This window comes from Tympanuchus pallidicinctus, unplaced genomic scaffold (genome assembly GCF_026119805.1).
Source record: "Tympanuchus pallidicinctus isolate F22 unplaced genomic scaffold, pur_lepc_1.0 scaffold3, whole genome shotgun sequence".
Taxonomy (NCBI): Eukaryota; Metazoa; Chordata; class Aves; order Galliformes; family Phasianidae; genus Tympanuchus; species Tympanuchus pallidicinctus.
The window spans coordinates 27,488,471-27,509,850 of record NW_026294747.1 but is presented as its reverse complement, the minus strand read 5'-3'; the positions used below and the strand labels follow the sequence as shown (position 1 = coordinate 27,509,850).

General features: G+C 48.0%; 1 protein-coding gene and 1 long non-coding RNA gene across 4 annotated transcripts in view; both read right to left on the bottom strand.

The window, feature by feature from the left end:
• Positions 1–21,337, bottom strand: part of ACTN1 (actinin alpha 1) — an 80,323-nt gene extending 58,986 nt beyond the window's left edge. For 2 of the 3 annotated variants that reach the window (XM_052693107.1, XM_052693108.1), the window contains exon 1: positions 21,087–21,336. In XM_052693107.1, coding sequence (XP_052549067.1) covers positions 21,087–21,194 — 108 coding nt within the window. In that variant the 5' untranslated portion in view covers positions 21,195–21,336. Of the gene's footprint in view, positions 1–21,086 lie in introns of all 3 variants that reach the window. The other variant, XM_052693109.1, reaches the window with a different exon arrangement.
• LOC128085528 (uncharacterized) lies at positions 10,001–10,676 on the bottom strand. Its single transcript, XR_008209004.1, has 2 exons — positions 10,558–10,676; positions 10,001–10,437 (listed from the first exon to the last, which is right to left on the bottom strand). It is a non-coding gene; the product is annotated as an uncharacterized LOC128085528 (long non-coding RNA).
• Positions 21,338–21,380: the final 43 nt, after the last annotated feature.

The following is a 21,380-nucleotide window of genomic DNA, read 5'->3' as shown; positions in this document are numbered from 1 at the left end:
GCAGCAGCTGGAGAGAACAGCCATACCAAAATCTACATTGTACATGGAACATAAATCCAAAATTTTCCATTCCTTTTCCTTCTGCCTGGATGAACATGGCATCTATTCCCTAAAGTTTCAAATAACCAGATACTGAAATGATCACTGTGGACTAGGAATTATTTTTTCAATGGTTTTAGGTCTAAAAATATGCATTTATTTCATCCTTAAATATGATGAACTCTCACAATGCTTTTATAAGATTATTCAACAATTTTTAACCTCAGTGCTAAGCAGAACCCAGGTGCTCACTGCTGACTCCTACAGCCATACCTGCTTAGAACACACCACCAGAGGGGCTGCTAGCCACCACGTAATGCTCTGTGAGATGTGCAGGCTAGGGGTGGAGAGCAGGGAGCATCTACACAGGTTGCACAGACCTGTATAGATCTCTCCTCCCTCCCAAAACATCTCACATCAACTAATACTGCTACATTTGGGTTTCCTGTCAGAGTCGAGAGAGAGCGAGACCGCAGACCATGCTTCAATAAAGAAAGCACAGAAGAGAGAAATTTCCCCACCGCTAAAACCCAGTCATCCTAAAGCTCTCCCCACGTCCCACGCTGAAGAGGAAGTTTCAGCCTGAGGCAGAAGTGACCGGCCCTCATCAAAGCACATCAGCAACTTTACAGCCTCTGTAGGCAGCCACTGCTCATATGTCTGCATGCACTCATAACCAAGACTATTTGCCTCCATTCCTGGGCTGAGCAAGATGGGAAGCAGCCAGCACAGTGAGTGCTGTTGCAGAGCCCTGGTAGACAGCTGTGCTCAAACACCCCAGCACACCCTGGCACCAACAGGGCTGGTTCAGGAGCCCAGGAGGAGGCATGGGAGCTGCAAGGCATGGCAGGGACTGCCATGTCCCCTAAGAACAACCATCATGGGCAGCCCCCTCCCCCCCATGTCCCCACTACACTCACAAGAGCTTCACAGTAAACACATCCTCCACTGAAGCAGAGAGTACTAATATAAACCAGATGCTGCAGGGAATTTTTTTCCCTCTTCGTCTGCACTAAATTTAAATACTGAGCTCTTCTTTTGCCAATTCCTTCTTAAAGGGCCTGCACTTTTCTCTTCATCTCTGTCCCATTCTTCTGGGTTTAGAAGCCCTCCCCACGCTGTGACTACCTCAGGAAGGACACATCCTCACAAAGCCTCAGCCCCTCCTGACTCCTCTGCCGTTTCCCTAGCACAAAGGAAGTCCTGCAGGTGAAGCTGTGGAGCAAATCATTGCTCCAATGCAAACACGAGGGGATTGGTACAGAGCCACCTGCTCAGCCAGTCTCTGTAAAGGATAAATGCTGCCTCACGCAGTCATTCATCTCAGCCCAACAGAAGCACACAAGCAGCCATGTAATTGCACACTGGGTAATGATGCTTCCCAAAGGGTTTTTCTTCAACTAGAAGGTAGGCTCCAAAAAAAAAAAAAAAACCATCTGCACCCTGCCTGTTGGCTGAACACTGACATCCCACTGAAAGGTGCAGCAAGAAGCACGTGCCTGAGCCTCAGCTGCTCCACCTCCATGTTCAGTCTTTGTTCACACCAGGTGTGAGCACTAGGAAAGCTTTCCTGTCCTTCAGGTATACCCTACTCCAGCTCTTTGTCTTCTGACAAGTGATGTGGTAGAGTCAACACAGAAGCTTAAATTCCCACCTCCTGAACGACAAAGAACTGCAATTAGCTTGTAAAAACTGCACTTGGCCTGGCCAATGTGAACAAAGTCCCACCAAGAACCTAGTTGTGATGCCAAGAGCAACCCAGCAGCCATCCCAGAGGAAATGGCCAGCAGTGACTGGAACCAGTATCCATCGCATCATAGGCCTTGCCTTCTTTCCAAGAGGAGCAACGGAAACTCGCATGCCAATGAGGCTTCTAAGGTCCTTGGGCTTGATGATCCCTGCAGGTCCCCTCCAACATGGAGGTTTCACAGCAGAGGAGGTCATCCCAGGGGTGCTGCCTCTTGAGACCACGGGACCCTGCAGCATCACCAACTTCATCTCCAACAGCACAGCTAATCCGTCTGCATCAGGCACGGGCATCAACACCATCTTCTTTGTAAATGCTTTAAGTGGTTATCTGTCATTGGTCGTGGCTAACCTCTAAAATGGCACTGGATTCATACATCATACACACTGTTCCCCTTCCCTGCTACTATCAAAGCCCACAGCTGTTTTGGTTATATTTCAGGAAGTTGCCTTAGCCTCCTAGCACTGTTGAGCATCAGCTGCCCTTGGCAATTCATAAGCAAACCACTGGCAATTTAATGGAGTATGCCATTCTTGGAAGGTGCAGTAATGCTGGCACACACTTTTTTATGTACAGTTGCATTAAATTGCTACTTCGTTTCATCTCTTCTTGAAAACCTCACCCTGAAGTCAAACACAAGCCTATTTATTTTTGATAACACACTGCTCAGCAAGCAACGGAACCAATGAAGCTGGCTTCCTGCTCGGCTCTGCGGTGAGCGCTCTCCGATGCCTAATAAGGAGCAAAGCTCTTTGCCTTCCTCATCCCATAGCAGCCAGCATACAGACAGCACCTCTCTTTGTTGCTTGTTTTCCCTGACTTTGTTGAATCATATCATCTTCAACACTTCAAAAGTAAGCAGGCATATTTACAGTAAGAGGGATGTTCTCACCTGGATTATAAACTAGATAAATAAGAGAGAGAAAATAAAGGCATAAAAATGCCTGCATCGCAGAGCAGGGCATTACCTACATTTCATGCCAAGTATAATTTAATTATTAGAAAAAATAGAACAATCAGTAAGGTGAAAACACATTCCTGTTTATAGAGCCTAGCTGTGAAGAACTAGATTTAATCATCCAGGTGAGTAACAATGACAAACAAGACACTAGTGATAAAATTCCAAGGATTTATTGAATATGAACTACTCAAATGTCTAACTGGATCCTGAACTAACTCAAAAGGAACAGGGACAAAACTGTGAAGAGCCCTCATGAATTTACCTCCTTAAGGCAAAGCAATATCCTAGATGTAAGGCTGCTAGGAAAGGTGAAGGAATGGCATGAAAAATAATTACAAGCAGTGGAGTAACAGCTCTGCTCCGTGCTCGCCTGCACATGAGCATAGCAAGGTCCTGAGCCTGCACAACGAGGGAGTGAGAACAAAGCATTTTTGTAAGCAAACTCCTTAAATCATTCGAGATGTTCAATTTACTTCTGCTTTACAGTTCAGCAGGAAAGAGCAGAATGATGGAACGATGTTCCATACATCCATGGCAGATTTTATGTAGAGTTTGACTTAGGTGAAGGTCAGATCTATACTATGTGGCTTACAGTTGGTTTGTTTGCCTTTTTAAGGCAATACAAAGTAAATCACCCTTTTCCTGCCCCTCCCTTGCTGCTCTTGAGAAAGACATTGTCAAGGTACAGAAATAATTGTTTATATCTAGACTTTATGTGGACACAGTGGTTGCACATTAACTACTGGGGAGAACTGCCACGGACAGCTTTGAGGGCTGTGTGGGGAGCTGCCTTTCTGCCATATACAGAAATTAAACCATTCAAAGGATGGGCTGCTTTTTCACCAGAGCTTACATACAACATTTTGAACTACTCTCACAAAGGTACAGTCATTTTGGGTGGATAACAGAACTGCACTGCTCCAAAAAGCAGCCCTGATAAAATGGAGCATGAAGAACACCAAGCCATCACAACATACTATTTGCCTAAACTGAGTAAGCATGCAATCATATCTTTAACCCATATCCTTCCTTAGCTTTTTTCTTTCTAGCAAGCACTGATCTCATCTGAACTGCGTGCTATCTAGCTATAAACTCCCCAGCTTGCACATACCGCTCTTGAAACTCTCAGCTGTGGCTCCCAACCACAGGAAACAACCTGTGGTCTAGTCCATCAGGCAGAACAAAGCACAAGGATGCCCACTGCTTTTAGCTTGCATTTAAGTATCTGCAACCACTAATTGCACCTAGAAACTTGCCAGGACATGGGCTCATCTTGTTTTCTGTCATGCATGAAACACTTGCAGGGACAAGAGAAGCTCTGAACCCATGCAGTCATTGAGATGGACATTTCAGCTCCTGAATGGCATTTCTTCAAACATCTCTGCTTCTTCAGAAAGCAGTATGGGCTTTATTCAAGCCAGAGATATAACCAAATTCCAGGCAGTTTTAGCTCTCATTTGTGGTGATTTTGGAAAAGCGTGTGGATCCAAGCAATGTGCTGGCAGTAGACTGAAATTGAACTCAGGAGATGCTCTCTACAACCAGTGTTAGGAAAGGAGTTCCCACAAGACTAGGGTGCTGTTTGTAGTTTTATCATCCCAAACCCTTTTAAGTCCTTCAACAGTTCCTTAGTTTAGGCTACAGGGCATATTTTTTTTTTTTTCAAATCCCTGGAACATCAGTTCAAGAACCCACAGTGTCATCACAGGTACAGTCAGATGCATAAGCAGCATAAGGTTGTTTTCCCCATAGCTTCTCTCTCAGTTGCTGCCTCTGTTCCTGAGCAAACTCCCAGAAGCACCCACTCAGTAAAACGCCAAGATCCGCAGAGAAGGATGCCTGTCCATGTCCATGGAACTCACCTCCCAGAGCCAGTCTAAACTCCTACCCATGCTTCCTGACATGGTTCAGCTGATTTCTTTATTAGCAGAGAGGTTGCTGAAGCTTGTCACAGCCCCAGCACCTGCCAAGTTCCCTGCATGGTGAACAGAGACAAAGCGACAACGAAAAAGCCCATAAGACATGTCAGCTGAGGGTAGGTGAGGCAGCAAGGACTCCACTTTTGTTTGTGAGCTACTGTGGCTTGCAGAAATGAGGATTCCTGCTAAAGAATGACAAAAACAAACATACAGAGCAGCCTGAATGATAAAACTCAAAGCAGAACTAGTGGCACCAGTGCTCATAGGACTATGACAACCCACCATGATGAGGGACAGGTCTTTGGTGTCCCTCCAGTGTAAAGGACAGGCCTTGTAGAAATATTCAACTCAGGCGGGGAGAAAACTTCAGAAGAGATAATATGTTACTAAACCTGGATTTCCTGCTAGGCCATTTGAGATCAAATGTGAGCTCTCATCTTAGAGACCTTACACTTGAGCAATGGTGTCACTCCCACAAAACACTGACCCCCAAGTGCTTCACTTGGGGCAGGCACTCAGGAAGTAGTGCCCTGGTCCCATCTGATGCCAGGCCTGTAAGGGCAACAAAAGCACCTGACACCTTGCTGTAACACTAGGCTGCTAGGAAAAGCAAAACCTCAACCCCAAGGCCAGGCAAGCAGTCTGGGCAGACACTACAAAGCTATATGGCAACTCTTCCTTACAGATCTTTTAGTCTTCCATCTATTTTCTCTTCAACAAAAAGAGTCTATGAAACATGTGCCAATAATTCTCCCACAGACAACCCAGCAGAAAGGATCTCTATGCAGTCTGAAATGCATCTCCTGCATGCCAATTCAAGGCAGGCTGCTTTTGCCTTTAATCTTTTCCCCCATGAATAAGTAACGCCTAATGAAAATGCTCTTCCCCTGGCAGTATTAGTATCCTGATACCTAGCTGCTGCTCGTACAACAGTCCCATGTTCAGATCACAGTGCCAAGGACAGGCAGGAGACATGTGGAAGCAGACATCTGGATTACCACCCAAATTCTTCATTGCTCCCCAATAAAGGGCCATAGAAGTTAATAACAGGCAAAGCTCTCTGACCCTGCAGCCTTTGTGAAGCTGCCTAGAGGTATCTACAACTCTCAAAGCCAAAAAAGCCCTCATATAACTAGGGGATTCAATTGTTTATGCTTTGATACATAAGTGCCCATATTCTTACTTGTTCATAAGAAAATAGCAAATCATTTAGTCAGAGTAACACATCAGAGTACAGCTCATCACTTAAAAGGAGCGTCTTCCATACTCATTCCTGAGTTAGCCGTTGCCTGACAATTTTCCTTTGCAACAGTTGCTAAGCAAAACATTTGCAATTCAGCTTACTATCACAGCTGATACATGGCGATTGCGGATACACTGTAAAATTCACGGCTGCTTAGTCTTGTTCATCTTATGGCACACCTTAGCTTCTTTTCAGATCTCTGACGGTCAGGATTTTATTCTTTACCCACGTAACACCTAAATTATCAGTACTGCAATGTATGCACGGACACATACAGTAGGTATAATAAAAGTAGCAGGTCCTGCGTCATACTATGTTGGGGAAAAAAAAAACACTTGACAAGGAATAGATGAGCCAAGTGGCAGTACACACAGTTTCTGTGTAATCTATAAGTCATCACTGTCACGATGTTTGTCATCTGCTTTCTTCACTAGGGAATCATCTGAGTGAGGCAAAGTGCATGCGGGAAGGTGGCATTCAGATGAGAGATAACAGTGTTAGTTACCACGTGGAAGCCAAATGACACCGTGGAACAAAAAAGCCAAGGTACATTGCTTGTTTCAGAAAAACTAAAAACTCACCCCAGAGCTAAACATCATCCCACAGATCAGGCAATGGTGACTATAAATAGCTATCTTACTAGTACTGTAAGATACCCACCATGAGTTTGTCAAATAGAAGATTTAAGGATTACTTCTACACGTCCAAGTGGCTTTCTGTTTCTCCTGCATTAATCCAGTTCAGAGCAGGACCAACATGGAAAAGTTCATTTAAGACAGCCATAAGTATTAAAAATTGCAACAATTACAGTCTAAGAAGCAGTACCCTCAGCTGGCAGTCACACCTAGCACTTGATGCAGTGGGAACCCAGAAGTCACCTACTGGCCAAATGTACATGTGACAACTATACAAACCCTGTGGCCATAAGGCACAGACCCATTTCCCAAACCAGTCACTGTCATGCCTGAACAATCTCAGACATTCATCCCAGAAGACCAGTGTTCCTGCCAGAAATCCCCAGAACATCTTTTGAAAGAGATCAGGTTATTATGGAATAAGTTAATTCCTGGCAAAGGCTCGCTGGCTTCAAGCTTGCAGCAAAGATGAACACAGCCCAGTCCAATCTTTGTTCCTAAAAACATCCATTTTCTGCTCTCCCCATAGCTTCCTCTGAAGGCTGCTGGAGGAACAGGTCTCCGTGAGGGGGCTTATGGCAGAATGCGCAGCTTCACAGGAATACCAGCATGAAACACATTGTTTCGGGGTCTCTGGTTAAGTGCTAATCTTCTTCCGGATTTGGATGCCAGCCCTGATTATGAAAAGTATGCAGAAAACACAACCTCGCCATGTGATAGGAGCGCTTAACCCTCTTCCTGCTGGCACCTGCACTTCAGCACAAAGTTGCAGTGGGAACAGCAAAACCTCATTTCCACAGGCTGGCTGGTCTTTTGTCTTCAACTCAGTGCTTGCTGCCATCTCCTTTGGAAAGCCATGCTCATGCAACGGAAGGCTGCGAAGGATGAATGAGATTTCCACCAAAACCAGTCCCCTGGAAGCCAGTTTTGCACGGTGTCTGTCCCATTCTACCCAAGCACATGACTGGGCAGCAGCCACAACCACGTCAAAGAACAACGTGGGTTTATGTGCAGCTTCACAGCAGGAGGTTCAAGCTGATCTTGTCTGTGGGCCAGGAAGAAATAATCCCATCCCAGCACACTGAACAGCCAGGGGGTGGGCTTGAAGTGCAAGGGCGCACTTGTCCTAGCCCTTTCTTTGCTGAGCAATCAAGTAACTGTCACATGTTGCAGCAGGGACCAGCCACTGCCCAGAGCCTCATGTCCACTGCAGGAGCATCTGGCAGAAGGCACACCGTGTCTGGCTTCAGCTGCTGCAGGAGGGTCCCACTCACCTCCCTGTAGCCAGCCCTGCTGCATCCTCCCAGAAGCTCTAAAGCAGAAGGAGCCAACCTAGGGCACAGCCCTTTGCTCCCAAACTTCCTACAGCACCCTTGCCACTCTTTGAAGATGGAGATCAGACTACCGGGACTTGCTCACGCAAGAAGCCTAGAATCCTAACGAGCAGCATGGCAAATTCTCCGGGCTTTGAGCTTTCACACTTGGCAAGGAAGCTTTGCTGCCTCAAAGCTTCATCAACTGTGTGAAGTGCATAGCTCAGACATGCTCTGTGGGGCCTAGAGGAGGCACTTAATGTTCCTACAGAGGCGGCAAAAGCATCTTCTCTCCTAGATCAGCATCTGGTCTAAAGTATTTCTTAGATCAGCTATTAAGCACTCATTTCCAGAAAGAGGAATACTGCATTGCACCTAAAAGTGAGACAGACACCAAACCCCAGTTCAGGACCAATGCTTGGGGAACCAGGTAATGTGCTGGTCAGAACACAGATCCACTGATACTTCCACAGCAAAATCAGTTTAAAATGGCATGGCTACAGGTGGCTTTAGTCCGCATTCCTACCTTGGGAGAGCTGGTGGATGGTTTACTCTTTTCGCATGCAGACTAGAACTATCACCTGGAGCTGTAAAAATTCAAGGAATTTGGGCAGGGCTTAAAGAGTGAGAATGTGCTGCTTTGCCTTCCAACATAATAAGAGCTATTCAGAAGCTTCTGTATTTGCTCCAGCTCCAAATTCCACATGGCTGAGGAACTGGTTTCATGGTTGGCCTCAGCAATTTGCATCCAGCTGATAACAGCTGACATAGGTAAGAACACTCGGGGTGGACTGAAAATTGTGAAACTGAACCTGGAGTGAGTCCTGCCTTGAGCAAGTTTTGAGAGCACTCAATATTTGCATATGCAGAAGTTAAATAAATGAGGTGTGAACTGTTAAGATTTTGTCAAGTCTTTGGAATCATCAAGGACTGTCAGCTTGAAGATACCTCACCTCACCTCCTGACTATCTAGAACACTCTTTACAGACTGCAGTTACTGTTCCTATTGGAAGGGTAGCTGTTGTTGCAGTGCACTCCAGTTTCATGACAAATAAGCACCCTTAGAAAATCTTGTTAAGGATTCACATGAGAAGAAGTCATAGGAGAATGTGACTTCCCAGTCCATCATATGGAAAGGCCAGAAGGGAACACAAGCAGAACTATGCTTTGTCAGTACCTCGTGCTTTGCTCTAGTGTCCAGATAGCCTGCACATCCACAGAGGCACACTTGTCCAAAGGACAGCTCTTAGAACATGCTGTACCCAGTCCTTGCTCATTCCTGGAGAGCTGTTTCTTTAGATAGGACACATAGACAGAATCCACATCCCACACTCCCCTGCTCTGCTCAGAACCAGAGCAGGACTCACCTAGTGCGGGACTGCCAGAGCTCACTTCTCTTAAGAATTCAAATTAAACTCTGAAGAAAAATGAAACCCTTAAGTTACTCTCTACATGAAGGAGATGAAGATAACTATAAAAAACTTCATAACAAAAACAGTTTCAAAAGTGCCTTCCAATACCATATAATTTTGTTAATGTATCAGACCATGAAAGTCAGCAACCTACCTAAGCAGAACAACAATCTTCAACCTAAAGCATTAAGTGTCCCTCAGTAAAATGTCAGGTTATCCTTCCCCGCTCCTGTTAATCAAGGTGGGGCAATAAAAGAGAGAGAACAGAGGAGGAGAGAGTATTTGGGACTGAGAAATATAGGAAGAAAAAGAGGTATGAAAGAATACCACCTGAGGCTTTCAACTCAATGCAAAATTTAATAAAAAACTGTATGCCTCTGTGCATTCAATGTATGCTCTATGGCTGTATCACACCAGCAACTTGCTACAGCACACTACTGTACAACTTAGTTAGAAGAGTATGGAGAGAGGCACATCTCCACTTGCAATTTTGGAGTGACACGCCAAAAGCAGACAGCTGGAGCCAAAGACAACAAGTATGGAAGTGCAACTCTCAAGTGGTCTATTACTAAATCTCCCTCTGTAGAGAAGTGGGAAGCGCTCAAGCAGGGCATGATAGGGTTCAAGGCAGCACCTAAACCAGACAGAAAATCAAATGCATGGTGCTAGAACAGAAGAAGGAATTTAGAATATTTTTTCATTTGAGTGAAGAGAGTTGTTGTAAGCAAGTATCACAGAGAAGCAGTTTTTATTTGCCATTACTGATACAAGTGGCTTTAGGAAAACATTTAAAATCCATTCTTATCTTGTCAGCTCTCGCAGCCTTGCAATGTCTGGGAGCCACACTCAGTGATTAGAGATCTGCAGTGCAAGGTACAGGAAGGCAAAGAAACAGCCCTTTCCTCAGATACCTTACAGGCTACCAGCAAGCACAGCAATTGATGGGAAGAAGACGCAGACAGAGGCAGGAGTACAAAGAGGCAGACTGCTGCTCAGGCCAGCAGCCAGCAACCATGGTACAGCCTGGGGTCCATCCCACAGGTCTTCCTGAGCACATGGCAACAAACACAAGATCAGTATTCCACAACGCAGTGACAACAGCAGACTCCTGGGGCAGTGAGGCATGTACACAGACAGCAGCACCAGAGGTTGACAGCATGCACAAGACCTAGAAGAGTGACAACACCTCTGTCTTTGTCACCTGAAACTCAGGAAGAAAACTCTCTAACTCCAGTGTAACCTATGTCACCCTCCCAATCTAAATCCATGGCACACAGCATGAACTCACAGAGGTCTTTTCTCAGTTCTTTTCAGCTGCTTGGAGCCAGGATGCAGACTGAGATCTCGTTGCACCTCAACTCTCCAGCACCAGGCAGGAACAAAGCCCAGAAAAGCAGCAAGGTGATGGCTGAAGAGCAAAAATGAAAACTACAACATGATTTTTTTGTTGTTGTTTGCATTTTAACACCGCCTTCACAATGAACAGACTCTCCATTTTTCTGACTTTATCTCAGGCCAAATACTACAAATGAATCCCCTGCTCACTTGCTGAGCTCAGTGAACCTGTTGGCTGATGGCTGGCAGCTGGGTAAGTAGGTATTTTACTTTGCCTTGGAGGAGGCATTGAGCCTGCTGCAAGGTTGGTTTATTACATGGTAAAAAACAAAAAAAAACAAAAAAAAACACCTAGCATTAAGTTCTGCTTATTACACCTTCCCCACTGCCAGCAGCCTCACACTCTTTGGCAGGACAGGTAATGGGAAGGCTCTTGGCTGACAGAGAAGCAGCAGATCACCACGTGCCAGCCGCAGCCACTGTGCAAAGCTGAGATTCCTCTCACATGAAAGAAGTAAGCCTCATGCCTCCCTGTGCTGCTTTAGGCAGATCAAGGAGCCAAGCAGTTGGTGCTAAGCAAGGACCCAGTAAGTCAAAAAGCCTCAAAGCATTCCCAGCTTCAGCCAAAGCAACCTTGAGGACTTGCTAGTTCACCTGCATGGGGTCCTGAGCTCCCACCAGCTGCAAGAAACCCAATAGCACCAAGTTCATGCCGGCACTCCCCCACCCCTTCCCAGACCTTCAGTGGTCACTGCCTTTTACAGCACAGCAGGTAAAAGTGGTTCCAAGCTCTGCAAGCTGCAGAAGGTATTAGGCTTCAAGTGTTTTACTTACTGTAAGCAGTTCACTAATTACATTAGTAATGATTGGATTACAGACAGTTAACAGCTTTAAAGAAACAAGACATTATAGGAGGAGAAGGGAAATATTGCTCAGGGTCTGGGCTGAAAGCTTCCATCAGATTTCAGCAATCCACCCATGCTTTAGGAGCTGGCTGGGTCAGGCTATTTGCAACAGGCTCCAACAGCAAGGCATGGTGTAACATGTCACTAAATGACAGGCTGGTGCACTAAAATTATTAGTGTTGCAGGAGGTGTGCTCACAGGAACAGACAGTCCCCTGCTCATTCGCTGCCTCCACCAGCTTCAATGCCTCCAAGTGAGCAGGCCCAGAAGCCTGCAGACAGGCGTGCGCATGCTGCTCTGCTGAGACAGTACCATGCCTATGATGCTATGTTTCAGCATGCAGCACTGTGACTACAGGCACTTTAGATACTCTTTAGTAGAGGCCCAATAGCTTCAACCAAGCAGCCAGATGCAAAAATCCACAGTATCAGGAGCCAGAAGCATTCATCAGAAACAGCAGCTAGAAATCTCCTTTCCCTAGCAATTTTTGCCAGTGCTGGAAGAACAACATTAATTCCTTCATCTCTTCAGTTCCTAAAAGTTCACACAAGGTACGTGTGGGCCTTGCCCAATGAGAGCCAACCCCTTCTGTCCTCACCACTGTTCTCCCCTCTGTACCCAGCCCAGGCAGAGCAGACCCTTGTTCCACCCACAGCCACCTCCAACGCTGCCACCTACCCCGAGTGCCTCCCCAGCACCCCTCCCCTGCCTATTGCTTGGTCTCCTCCTCCTCCTTCCTGCTGAGATCTTTGGCTGAGTGCTGGCAGAAACTTGGTTTGGTGTTGCTGGCTGGAGGGTGAGGATTTCTGGCAAGAACAAACAGCAGAGCTGGGCATCCTGCCCAGGGTGAGTTCACACTTGGCTCCCCACAGCTGGAAATAGTCTCATCCCTGGCCAGCATTCCCCAATGGCCCAACAAAGCCCAAGGAAACAGCAGGTTTCCATGCACTGGCCATTTGGTGGCAAGTTGGTGAGTGTTGATGAACATAACCCCTGCGCTGCCTGCACCCAGCCGTCTCCATGCAGAGCAGCCACGTGTGGCTGTTAGAGGGCACACGGTGAACAGGCACACCGCTGCCTGTGAGGTGGTGTAAGGCTATGTGCAACCAAGAGTGATGCTTCCTGTACAGATGCTCTTTCTTCCACAAGCAGAATCAGAGGGAAGGCGAGGGCTCGAACAAGTGTGCTCCTGCACCCTTCTGCCCACTGCACTCCTGCAGCAGGGCTGCCACACTCTCCTCCTTCCTCAGAGATCTCATCTCCCAGAGCAGATAAAACATGTAGAAAACTCACCTGGAAGCATGAACACATTTAAAGAGCTGCAAATGCTTTTGGCTGCAATCAAAATTTTCCTACGGAAATTAAGTATTTTCCTGTGATAAAACCTGGCACAGCCATGGTCTAAGCAGCTATAAACAAAGTGCCTTTTCTTTTACATTGTGCAGTTGAGAAATACACTTATTTGCTTTTTTGTGAACTCAGGTTTTTTTGTTTTGTTTTGCTGGGTTTTTTTTGGAAGTTTTTTTCGAGTTTTCTTGGAGACATGTAACAAGCAGATTTAATGAGGGCTATGTTAAAATACCCAAAGGGGATGGCAGGTAAGCATGCCATGCAGCAGAAGAAACTGCTACTACAGAACGCAGGAGCCCAGCCAGGGATCTCAGCCCTGGGCAGGCTCATCACTTTCCATGATGAAGGAAAGTGCTCTGCTGGGTGCAGACACCATACATGGATCTCTCTCTGCCTCATCTCTTGGAGGCCTTTACAGGCGAGCTCCTGGAGCAAGGATGTAACAGCACAACTTCCATTTACAGCAGCAGCAAGTTACTGCTCGGCAGCATACACTGCAGGGAGCAGCCACAAGTGCCCTGACTGCCTGATGCAAAGACCATGGAAAACCAGAGTCCTTCCTCAGCTTCCAACTGTCCATGGATCAGCACCTCTGTAGGATGGGAGGGAGAGTTGTCCTCAGAGTTGGAAACCGAAGCATGAATTTTCTGTGAGAAAACTCTCCAGCACAGCAGCAATCCAGCATTCGGTTCATGAAAGGAGTGGAACAAACAGCCCATCCACAGTATGCTGTTTGGCACAGAGATGAAAGATTTTGCAAGAGTCCCCTTAAAAATGAGGGCCAAGCATGGGACGTGCAAGCAGAGCCTGTTTGTGCCAACCTGAAAGACAGCAGTGACTCTCAGAGCCAGGCCTTTCTGCTCAACAACCGCCCACCATCAGCTAGGAGGGCTTAGATTACATTTCCAGGCCAACTTCTTTCCCTGTTTTGAGTCCCTCCTCACCCAGCAGCACCACTCAGCTATGAGATGGCTGTATAGTAAAACCAACAGCTAAAGCACCAGCTAGCTGGTACAATTCATCCTGCCTTCTCACTGACCGCACAGGCCATCCAGGAGGACAGGGAACAAGTTGTTGAAGTTTCCCCTGCAGCACCATCTGCCTACAAATTATCCACATTGTCACGCTCCCATAAGACTGCCCAGAAGTGCTAGATCTCACGCATTCAAAGGTTGACTTGAAATCACTCCCACATGAACAACAGGAGACATAGGAAGACTTGTGTCAGTCCACTGCAGTGAGTGTACATAGGCAAGGCATGGCCTTTTCACCCGCCAGCACATCCCACTCACAGCAGAATTTCAAATCCAGTGCAATGGAAAGGCCACACCACAGGGATGAACTCATTTCCAGGAGGCTTTCAGTCCACGTAGATAGAACAACAATGAGCCATCCGAATGAGAGACCAAAATCCTTACTGTTTAATCATGCATAACCCGGTCCTGTCATTGGAAGCTGTTTCAGTGTACTGACAGCAAAGGAAGTCTCTGCACAGCCTTGATCATGCTGTTGTGCTTCCAAAACAGCAATACATACAGAAGAGAGAACAACTGCAGGTGAAAGTATCAGTCAGCTGCAACACTGGCACAAGGGCTGCCTTACAAAGACCTGACATAGGCCTTACCAGTGGAATGCACTCATCGCCAGTTGAGTAGGAAGGACACAACAAATGGAAACTGAAGTAGGAACAAAATGGTTCTGCTTTACTGTCCGATAGGGTGCTAAGAGGCTAAACTGGCACCAGGCCATACCACAAACATCCTATCGGCCAAGTTCTTGCTCTGATGCACTGAGGAATGACAGCAGGGAAGATGACAGCAGAGAACAGGAAACTAGCTCATATAGTAATCATATTAATGCCACTGGGTTCACTCACTTTAGTATTTTGGGGGGTTGGCCCACAAATTCCTCAGTTGCACCTCAAGAATCTGGGTGACTGTTCAGAACCAGGCAACTGATGTACAGTACAGGAGAGGTCAAAATGCAGCGGTGGACAGTCCTGCAGATGTAGGTAACACAGACTGTGTGATATGACGTGTGCCACACTGAAGGTCCTGCTGCTGACAAAACTATCTCATACTCTGCACCAATTCACCCAACAAATCCAAGTTCTGTTAACGTTCTTCAGCCCCAGTATCCCAGAAACAAGCAAATTTTAGGCTCAAAGTCACCTCTTCTTAGGGGTGTTTCTTGTTAAGATCACAGTTTTTCCACTGAGCAGCTGCCAAGCACACTACTTCCCCCTTTACAGAAATCAGCTACAATTTTGAGAGAGGGAAGGTCTTTACATTGCAGTACAGGATTTGTAGAAGTCATGCTAAGCATATTCTTTACGGTAATCATCACATTTCTAATAGCCACATGTGGCAAGAAATCAGCTTTTTTAATACAAAAAGGTAGAGTAAATTCTGTTACACTCTATTTCACATCCTCCCTCTCTGACACCACTGCTTGGACTGTACTAAATGCCACTAGAAATCACAGCAATATATCCAACAAGCCCTGGGTTGAACACATTATAAGTCCACTCCACTCTATTTGCTGTAATTTAGCAGCTCCCCAGGGTTTCCCCAGACAGAGTTCCAGTGCCTTTTCCACAGCATCTGCTTTTCACGCCTTACCATGAGCAGGAGCATAGCCATCCCCTGCTATGAACTGTGCCCCAGGGAACGGCTGTGGTGTCAGAGACAGCAGTGATAATGCACAGGCAGCTGGAAGCACTTTCAGTCATCCTCCTTTGCACCTCATGCTAAGTTTCACTTTCTCTGTCACCTCTATTTGTGCCAGCGTTAAGAACTCTAGTCCAATGTCTTAAGTAGGTCGCAAGGAGGCTGCAGAGAGAAGCACTGAGGCTTAGAGACTGGCTGAGAAGGCTGACCAAATGCTACCGCTCCTTCCTCCCGTCCTTCCTCCCGTTTGAAATACGTGGGATGTGGTGGGCTGTGAAATTGCATCTCACATGCAAAGAGCAAAATCCTCAGGAGCAACTGGGGCTCCTTAAGATGGATGGTGGTCACTTCAGCATTGCTAAGAGCAGGCAGCATTCACCTGGGGCTTCTGAGAAAGTGATGTAAGAGCTCATGAAAGCCAAACACTTACTGAGCAGATTCACTGATGCACATTCTTACGACTACACTTGATTTTCATAGCAAGGGAATGCCACCCCACACAGAAGCACCCATTTCCTTCTAAAGGGACAAGTTCTCACCAGACAGCCAAGAAAACTGAAGTTCCTGCTTAAAGACAGTCTCTGCAGCAGGCTAGCAGGGCAGATGCCTCAAGCTACATCAGGCAGCAGCACAAGTGGTCAAGGAGGAGGACAACATCAGCCTCTGTATCAACAGCCTTATCTCCAAATCACACGCACAAGAATTTAAACCCATGGCCTGAAGCGGTCAGCAAGTTCCTCAGACAGACACATTTTAATCCCTGGGATGGTAGTTGGATGCCTTTGAGGTATTTCACTCTTCCCTAGAGGATAAGGAGTACAAGCAGTTCAATCCAGTTTGGTGAGCATCTCTGCACACCTGCGGCTCTTTGGGATCAAAGAACCCGCAGTCTTCTTTTTAACCTATGCCTGTTTGCTCCCCAGTTTCTCCCTTACGGAGATGCCAAATAGGTAAGTCACTGCAAAGCCTGCATCCCTCATGCATCAGGAGGCGATGATGAATAATAACGTTCTTGTCAAAAACCCACAAACCTCACTTCCTGACGAAACCTGATCACAGAGAGCAAGAAGCAGCTCCCACACTCAGGGCAAAGCAGCTGATCTACAGAGCCAGATATTTATTTCCAGAGACCCCCTACAGCAAGTTCTGAGTGTTTTAAGAGCAAGTATTTGGCAACAAGCTACCTATGTTAAACAGCAAAAGCTTGCTCTGAAAGATAACAGATACCTGGTCACCTATTTTGCCTGCCTGTATGACTGCAAAACAGCAGCCCAGTGAGCAGCCTTCAACATTCTGCCATTCTGCTTCCGCACTGGTATCAGTCTGTGCTAAACAAGGCACGGAGAATCCCTACGTGCATCAGGGCCAGCCTTCCTACAGCACATCCACACCTCAGAGAGGTCCACCTCTCGCCATGACCCATCTATTATCATCAGCGTCACTCACACAGAGGGAGCCCAGGGACCAGAGCTGTACATTCATTTATTTCACTGCTGAAACTGTGGTGGGACTGAAAGGGATATAAGCAAGCAGCAGACAAAGTGTAGCAACACATCTCCATGTGGGTCCACAGCAGAACCACAGCTGCCCAGAAATCCAGGCACCCTGCTCCAAGTAGGCCATCTGGAAGGGTGCACACTCAAACCAAGGCAACTGCACCATCTACGTTTGTCAGCTATTAGTCACACACGTATCACTTGGTACGAGACTGTTATGAGCAGGCCTGGAGGTGGGGTGTCTCCACCAGGGATCTGTGCTACGTTTAACGAGCATTTTCTATTCTTAACGACCAGACACTGAGGCGATTAGCACAGCAAAATTCAAATCATAACAAGAGCAGCAAGACCTGCTGGATGCAGGCACAGCAGGGCTATGAGAGCCATAGGTTTTTGTACTCATGTGCATCTTTGGGTGTATCTCACACAGAGGGGTTTGGGAAATAGTCATCTGCTTTGGGGAATTCCAGCAATTGCATGAATAACTATACTTAGCACTCCTTGAGGGCAGGAGAGGTGCTTCCAAACACCTTGCTATCATTGCTTCAGTAGCAGTGTGAATCTGAATGCTCCAGCTCTCTCAAGCAACAATACCATTTTACTGATACATCAGCACAGAAGCACCAACCTGCAGAGGCAGAGCAGCACTGGATAGAGACAAGGCATGTTTCTTTCTCTGGTATTTTAAAGAAAAGCATTCCCACCATTCCTTACTGAAGACTCCGCACTGAAGTCATATATGGCCGTCTTCTACATGCTGCAAATAAACACTACTTCCTACTCACATTGCCAAATCAGCAGCTGTCAAGTCAAAAAGCAATTCAGCATTTAAAGGGGATTTTTGCCCCTCAGCTCTGCAATTTGGGCATGTCATTTCAGGTCACATTTTAAAAGAAACCCTACATAGCGTGAACCCTGAGCAGCCAAGTCCGCAGAGAGAGTGCACAGCAAAACCAGGAGTCTCCCCAGCACTATGAAACCCCAGACACTGGGTCCCAGCAGCACTAGCATCACCCCTGTGCTGTTCTCCATATTTCAAGCACTACCCCAGACAGCCAAGGCTGCTGAACCCATCCCTCAGGACAGACAGCGAAGCTACTGAGAGCTCAGAAACTCGTCCTCCTTGCAGCATAATGTTCCTGTTGAGCACAATACTAAAACATGTATCAGCAGTTCTTCCTGCTTCTGAGGCCTGCCACGAGGCTCCACTGAGCCTATGAGGCTGAGGGACAGGGAGATGGATTCAATTCTTCTCTGAGCAACATCCCCAGCCTGTCTGCTTCCCAAGCTCAATTGATCCCAGCTGCACAAGGCAGACAGGGTTGCACAGCAGCAGAGATTCCCAGCCTGCAGGGCCTCACCAACCTGGGACGTGACTGGCTGGACTGAGACAAGCAGCAAAGCTCAGCTGCTTCCCACAGACATCTGCTCTCTGGCTGACCAGAAGTGCCACCACTTCAGAGATACTACCTCTACTCCCAGACAGTTCCTAAGCACCAAAGTTTCAGTGTTTCACTGAGTGGCACCGGTAAAATCATAATATTACAATTACATATCAAATTCTAATATTATAATTTGAGAGAACTTAAATCCCTGCACAGACAGATTTCCTCATATCTCTTTCCCAGTATGGAAGTTTCAGAGTCTACTATTTTTAAGATTGGAAACAGAGCCTCACTCATAGGAAGCCCTGTGTCTTCTGCATGCAGGCAGTGAAACACCAGTGTTCTCCCATCTATACAAGCCATTGACTGATGGCGGAGCTGAAACAGGCACCGCAATTTCTAAGAACTTATTGTCCAAACACCTATTTATGTGGGCAGAAAAACCCCATCTAAGTTCAAGACTCATAAATAGCAGAATTAAGCTCACAAAACAGTATCTCAGTACCCTTACAAAGCAATTTTCTTCTCAAAACTCACTGCTCTTTTATTTCAGACAGCCAGGCTTTTAAAATTTCTCTAGCTGTTCCTTGGATGGGGAAGAACCCACGACACATCCGCCTAGTAGAACAGCCCAAGACTGAGCCAGAGGGAGCCAATGGGAACACTTGGGAGGCACAGATCTCTACAGTTCCCTTTGGTAAGGCATCCATCACCAGCACAGAAACAAACATGTAACCATAATTACTGCAACAATTTAATTTTGTTGGCGAGAAGTGTTACTGCACTGCACTGTGCCCAGTATGTACTGTTAGCTCCCCATCCTCAGGAGGAGGCAAACACCAAGGCCCAGCAGGGCTTTTAGCTGCATTCAGAGAGGAGCAGGACACCAACACCTACACAGCCTGCCCAGGCTGCAGCCCCATCAGCAGCCCCTTAGAAGGAAGTGCTGTCCAGCCAGACCCCACCTTCTTACCCACAGGCACTGGAGGGATGGGCCATGGCCAAGCTACAGATTTGCATTCACCACAGAACAGCTTCAAAGGGAGAAACATCCCAGTGACCACAGTGCAAAAGAAACAGTGTTCAACAAGCCAGAGAAGGACACTCTGCCCACCACGTTCACTGGCAGCGGATGAACATCAGAAGAAACTGGCTTGGACTGTTTCAGAGTACACATGCGAATACCTTCAAAGTCTTCTCTGGCTTTTCCCCTCTACACAAGTAACCCAAGTTAATACAGTGGCTCTCTGTCCCCCTCTTGTGATAGGATCAAGAGGACTGAACATCTCCTGGAAGGAGGGAATTAAAAGAAAACAGGGCCTTTGAGACACGTACCACTTGTGTTTTGGGACCAGAGGTTTGACACCTGCTTCCAACAATCATGTCAGTGTCCCTCTCTGCATAAAATATTCTCACCACCCTCACTACCCCACGAAGGGGGAAAGCCCAACTGTATGACACCCATTTTCCCTCACAAGCTGTGATCAACAACCGCCCATCCTGACCCAGGCCCTATGAGCTGCTCCCGGCTGCATATGGGCCAGACACGGGGGCAGCTGGAGATACAGGTCACGGGTAGGACTAGAGATACGGGCTGCGGCCAGGCAGCTTTCTTGGAAAGGGAAGAACTTCCTTCCCAAAAGGGGCAGAGCTGGGATGGCAGATGAGCCACACAGTGCTTACAGCCGAGAGAGACTGCACTCCACCTTCTTCTTCGTTGAAATGTAAGCTCATGCACCTGAGCTTTCTCCACTAAGCACCCTTGTTCATATGTTTTATTCTTATGCTGTCTCCCCTCACCGTGCAAGCCTCCCCAAGCGAAGAAACTGCTGACAGTAGCTCTATGCCTCTCCCCTCCAATTAACTCATAGGGCTCCAGGGGAAAGCCTTTCCAGCAGCAGTTTTGGTGGATATGCACAGGAGAACCTGAAAATCCTCGGTCTGAAAACCGAGGAGCGTGCTGGAGAATAGGAAGGAGAGGTGCCGGAGAAGAAGAGCTTTCTCAGCGGCAGTCCCTCCTCTCTGCTCGCTCCCCGTTCCTTCCAGGAGCACAACCGTAGTATTTCACTCGCTCCCGAGCGCTCCGTGCTCCCAGAAGGGCGGTGCAGGGCTCGAGGCGCACACCTGGATCCCGGACGGCCGGGAGCAGCGCTGCCACCCCAGATGCCCCCGCCGCGGCCGGGCTCCGTTCCGCGTACGGTGCTGCTGGACCGCTGCCCGACGGAGCGGCTGCGGCGGAAACGTTTCGGGGCTCAGGATATTCCCCGAGAGGTCTAACGCGGGATGCTCCGGGCTTAGAGGAGGGGGAAGGATAAAATAACGAGGAAAGAGCGAGGCTGCAACTCCGCCGAGCTCCCTCCCCGCCACCACCCGCAAGTTTTAAAAAAAAAAAAAGGGCCGAATGTTACCATTTTTGGACATGAGCTCCGCGCAAGCCCTGCCCTACCCCACACCATTCAAACGGGCGGCGAGGCACCCTCCTGCCGCCGGAGCCGCCCGGGAGCGGCCGCTCCGCCGCCGCCGCCCCTCCCGTTCCCGGGCCGCTCCGGGCCGCCCCAGGGCGCACCTGCGGCCCCGGCCCGCCCGAGGCGGGGGGGTGGTGGGGGAGAACGGGGCGGCCCCGCTCGGCACCTGCCCGGCCCACCCCGCCGCGCTAAGGGGCCCGCGAGCCGCGCACCTTCCGCTGTTGCTTCTCCCAAGCCGGGTCGAGGAGCAGGTCCCGGTCCCAGTCCTCCTCCGGCTGCATGTAATCGTTGGTCTGCTGCGGGTCGTAGTGATGATCCATGGCGGCGCTCTGTTTGTCCGATCTGTCCGTTTGTCCGTCCAGCTATCCGCAATCGCGCGCACACACGCTCTCCCCGTCCCGTCCCGGCGCTGCCCGCTGTGCCCGGCCCGCGGCCGCTCACCTCGAGCAGGCGGCGGCGGCGCCCGCTCCCTCCCCTCAGTTTCAGCCGCGGGGATGAGCCGAGCC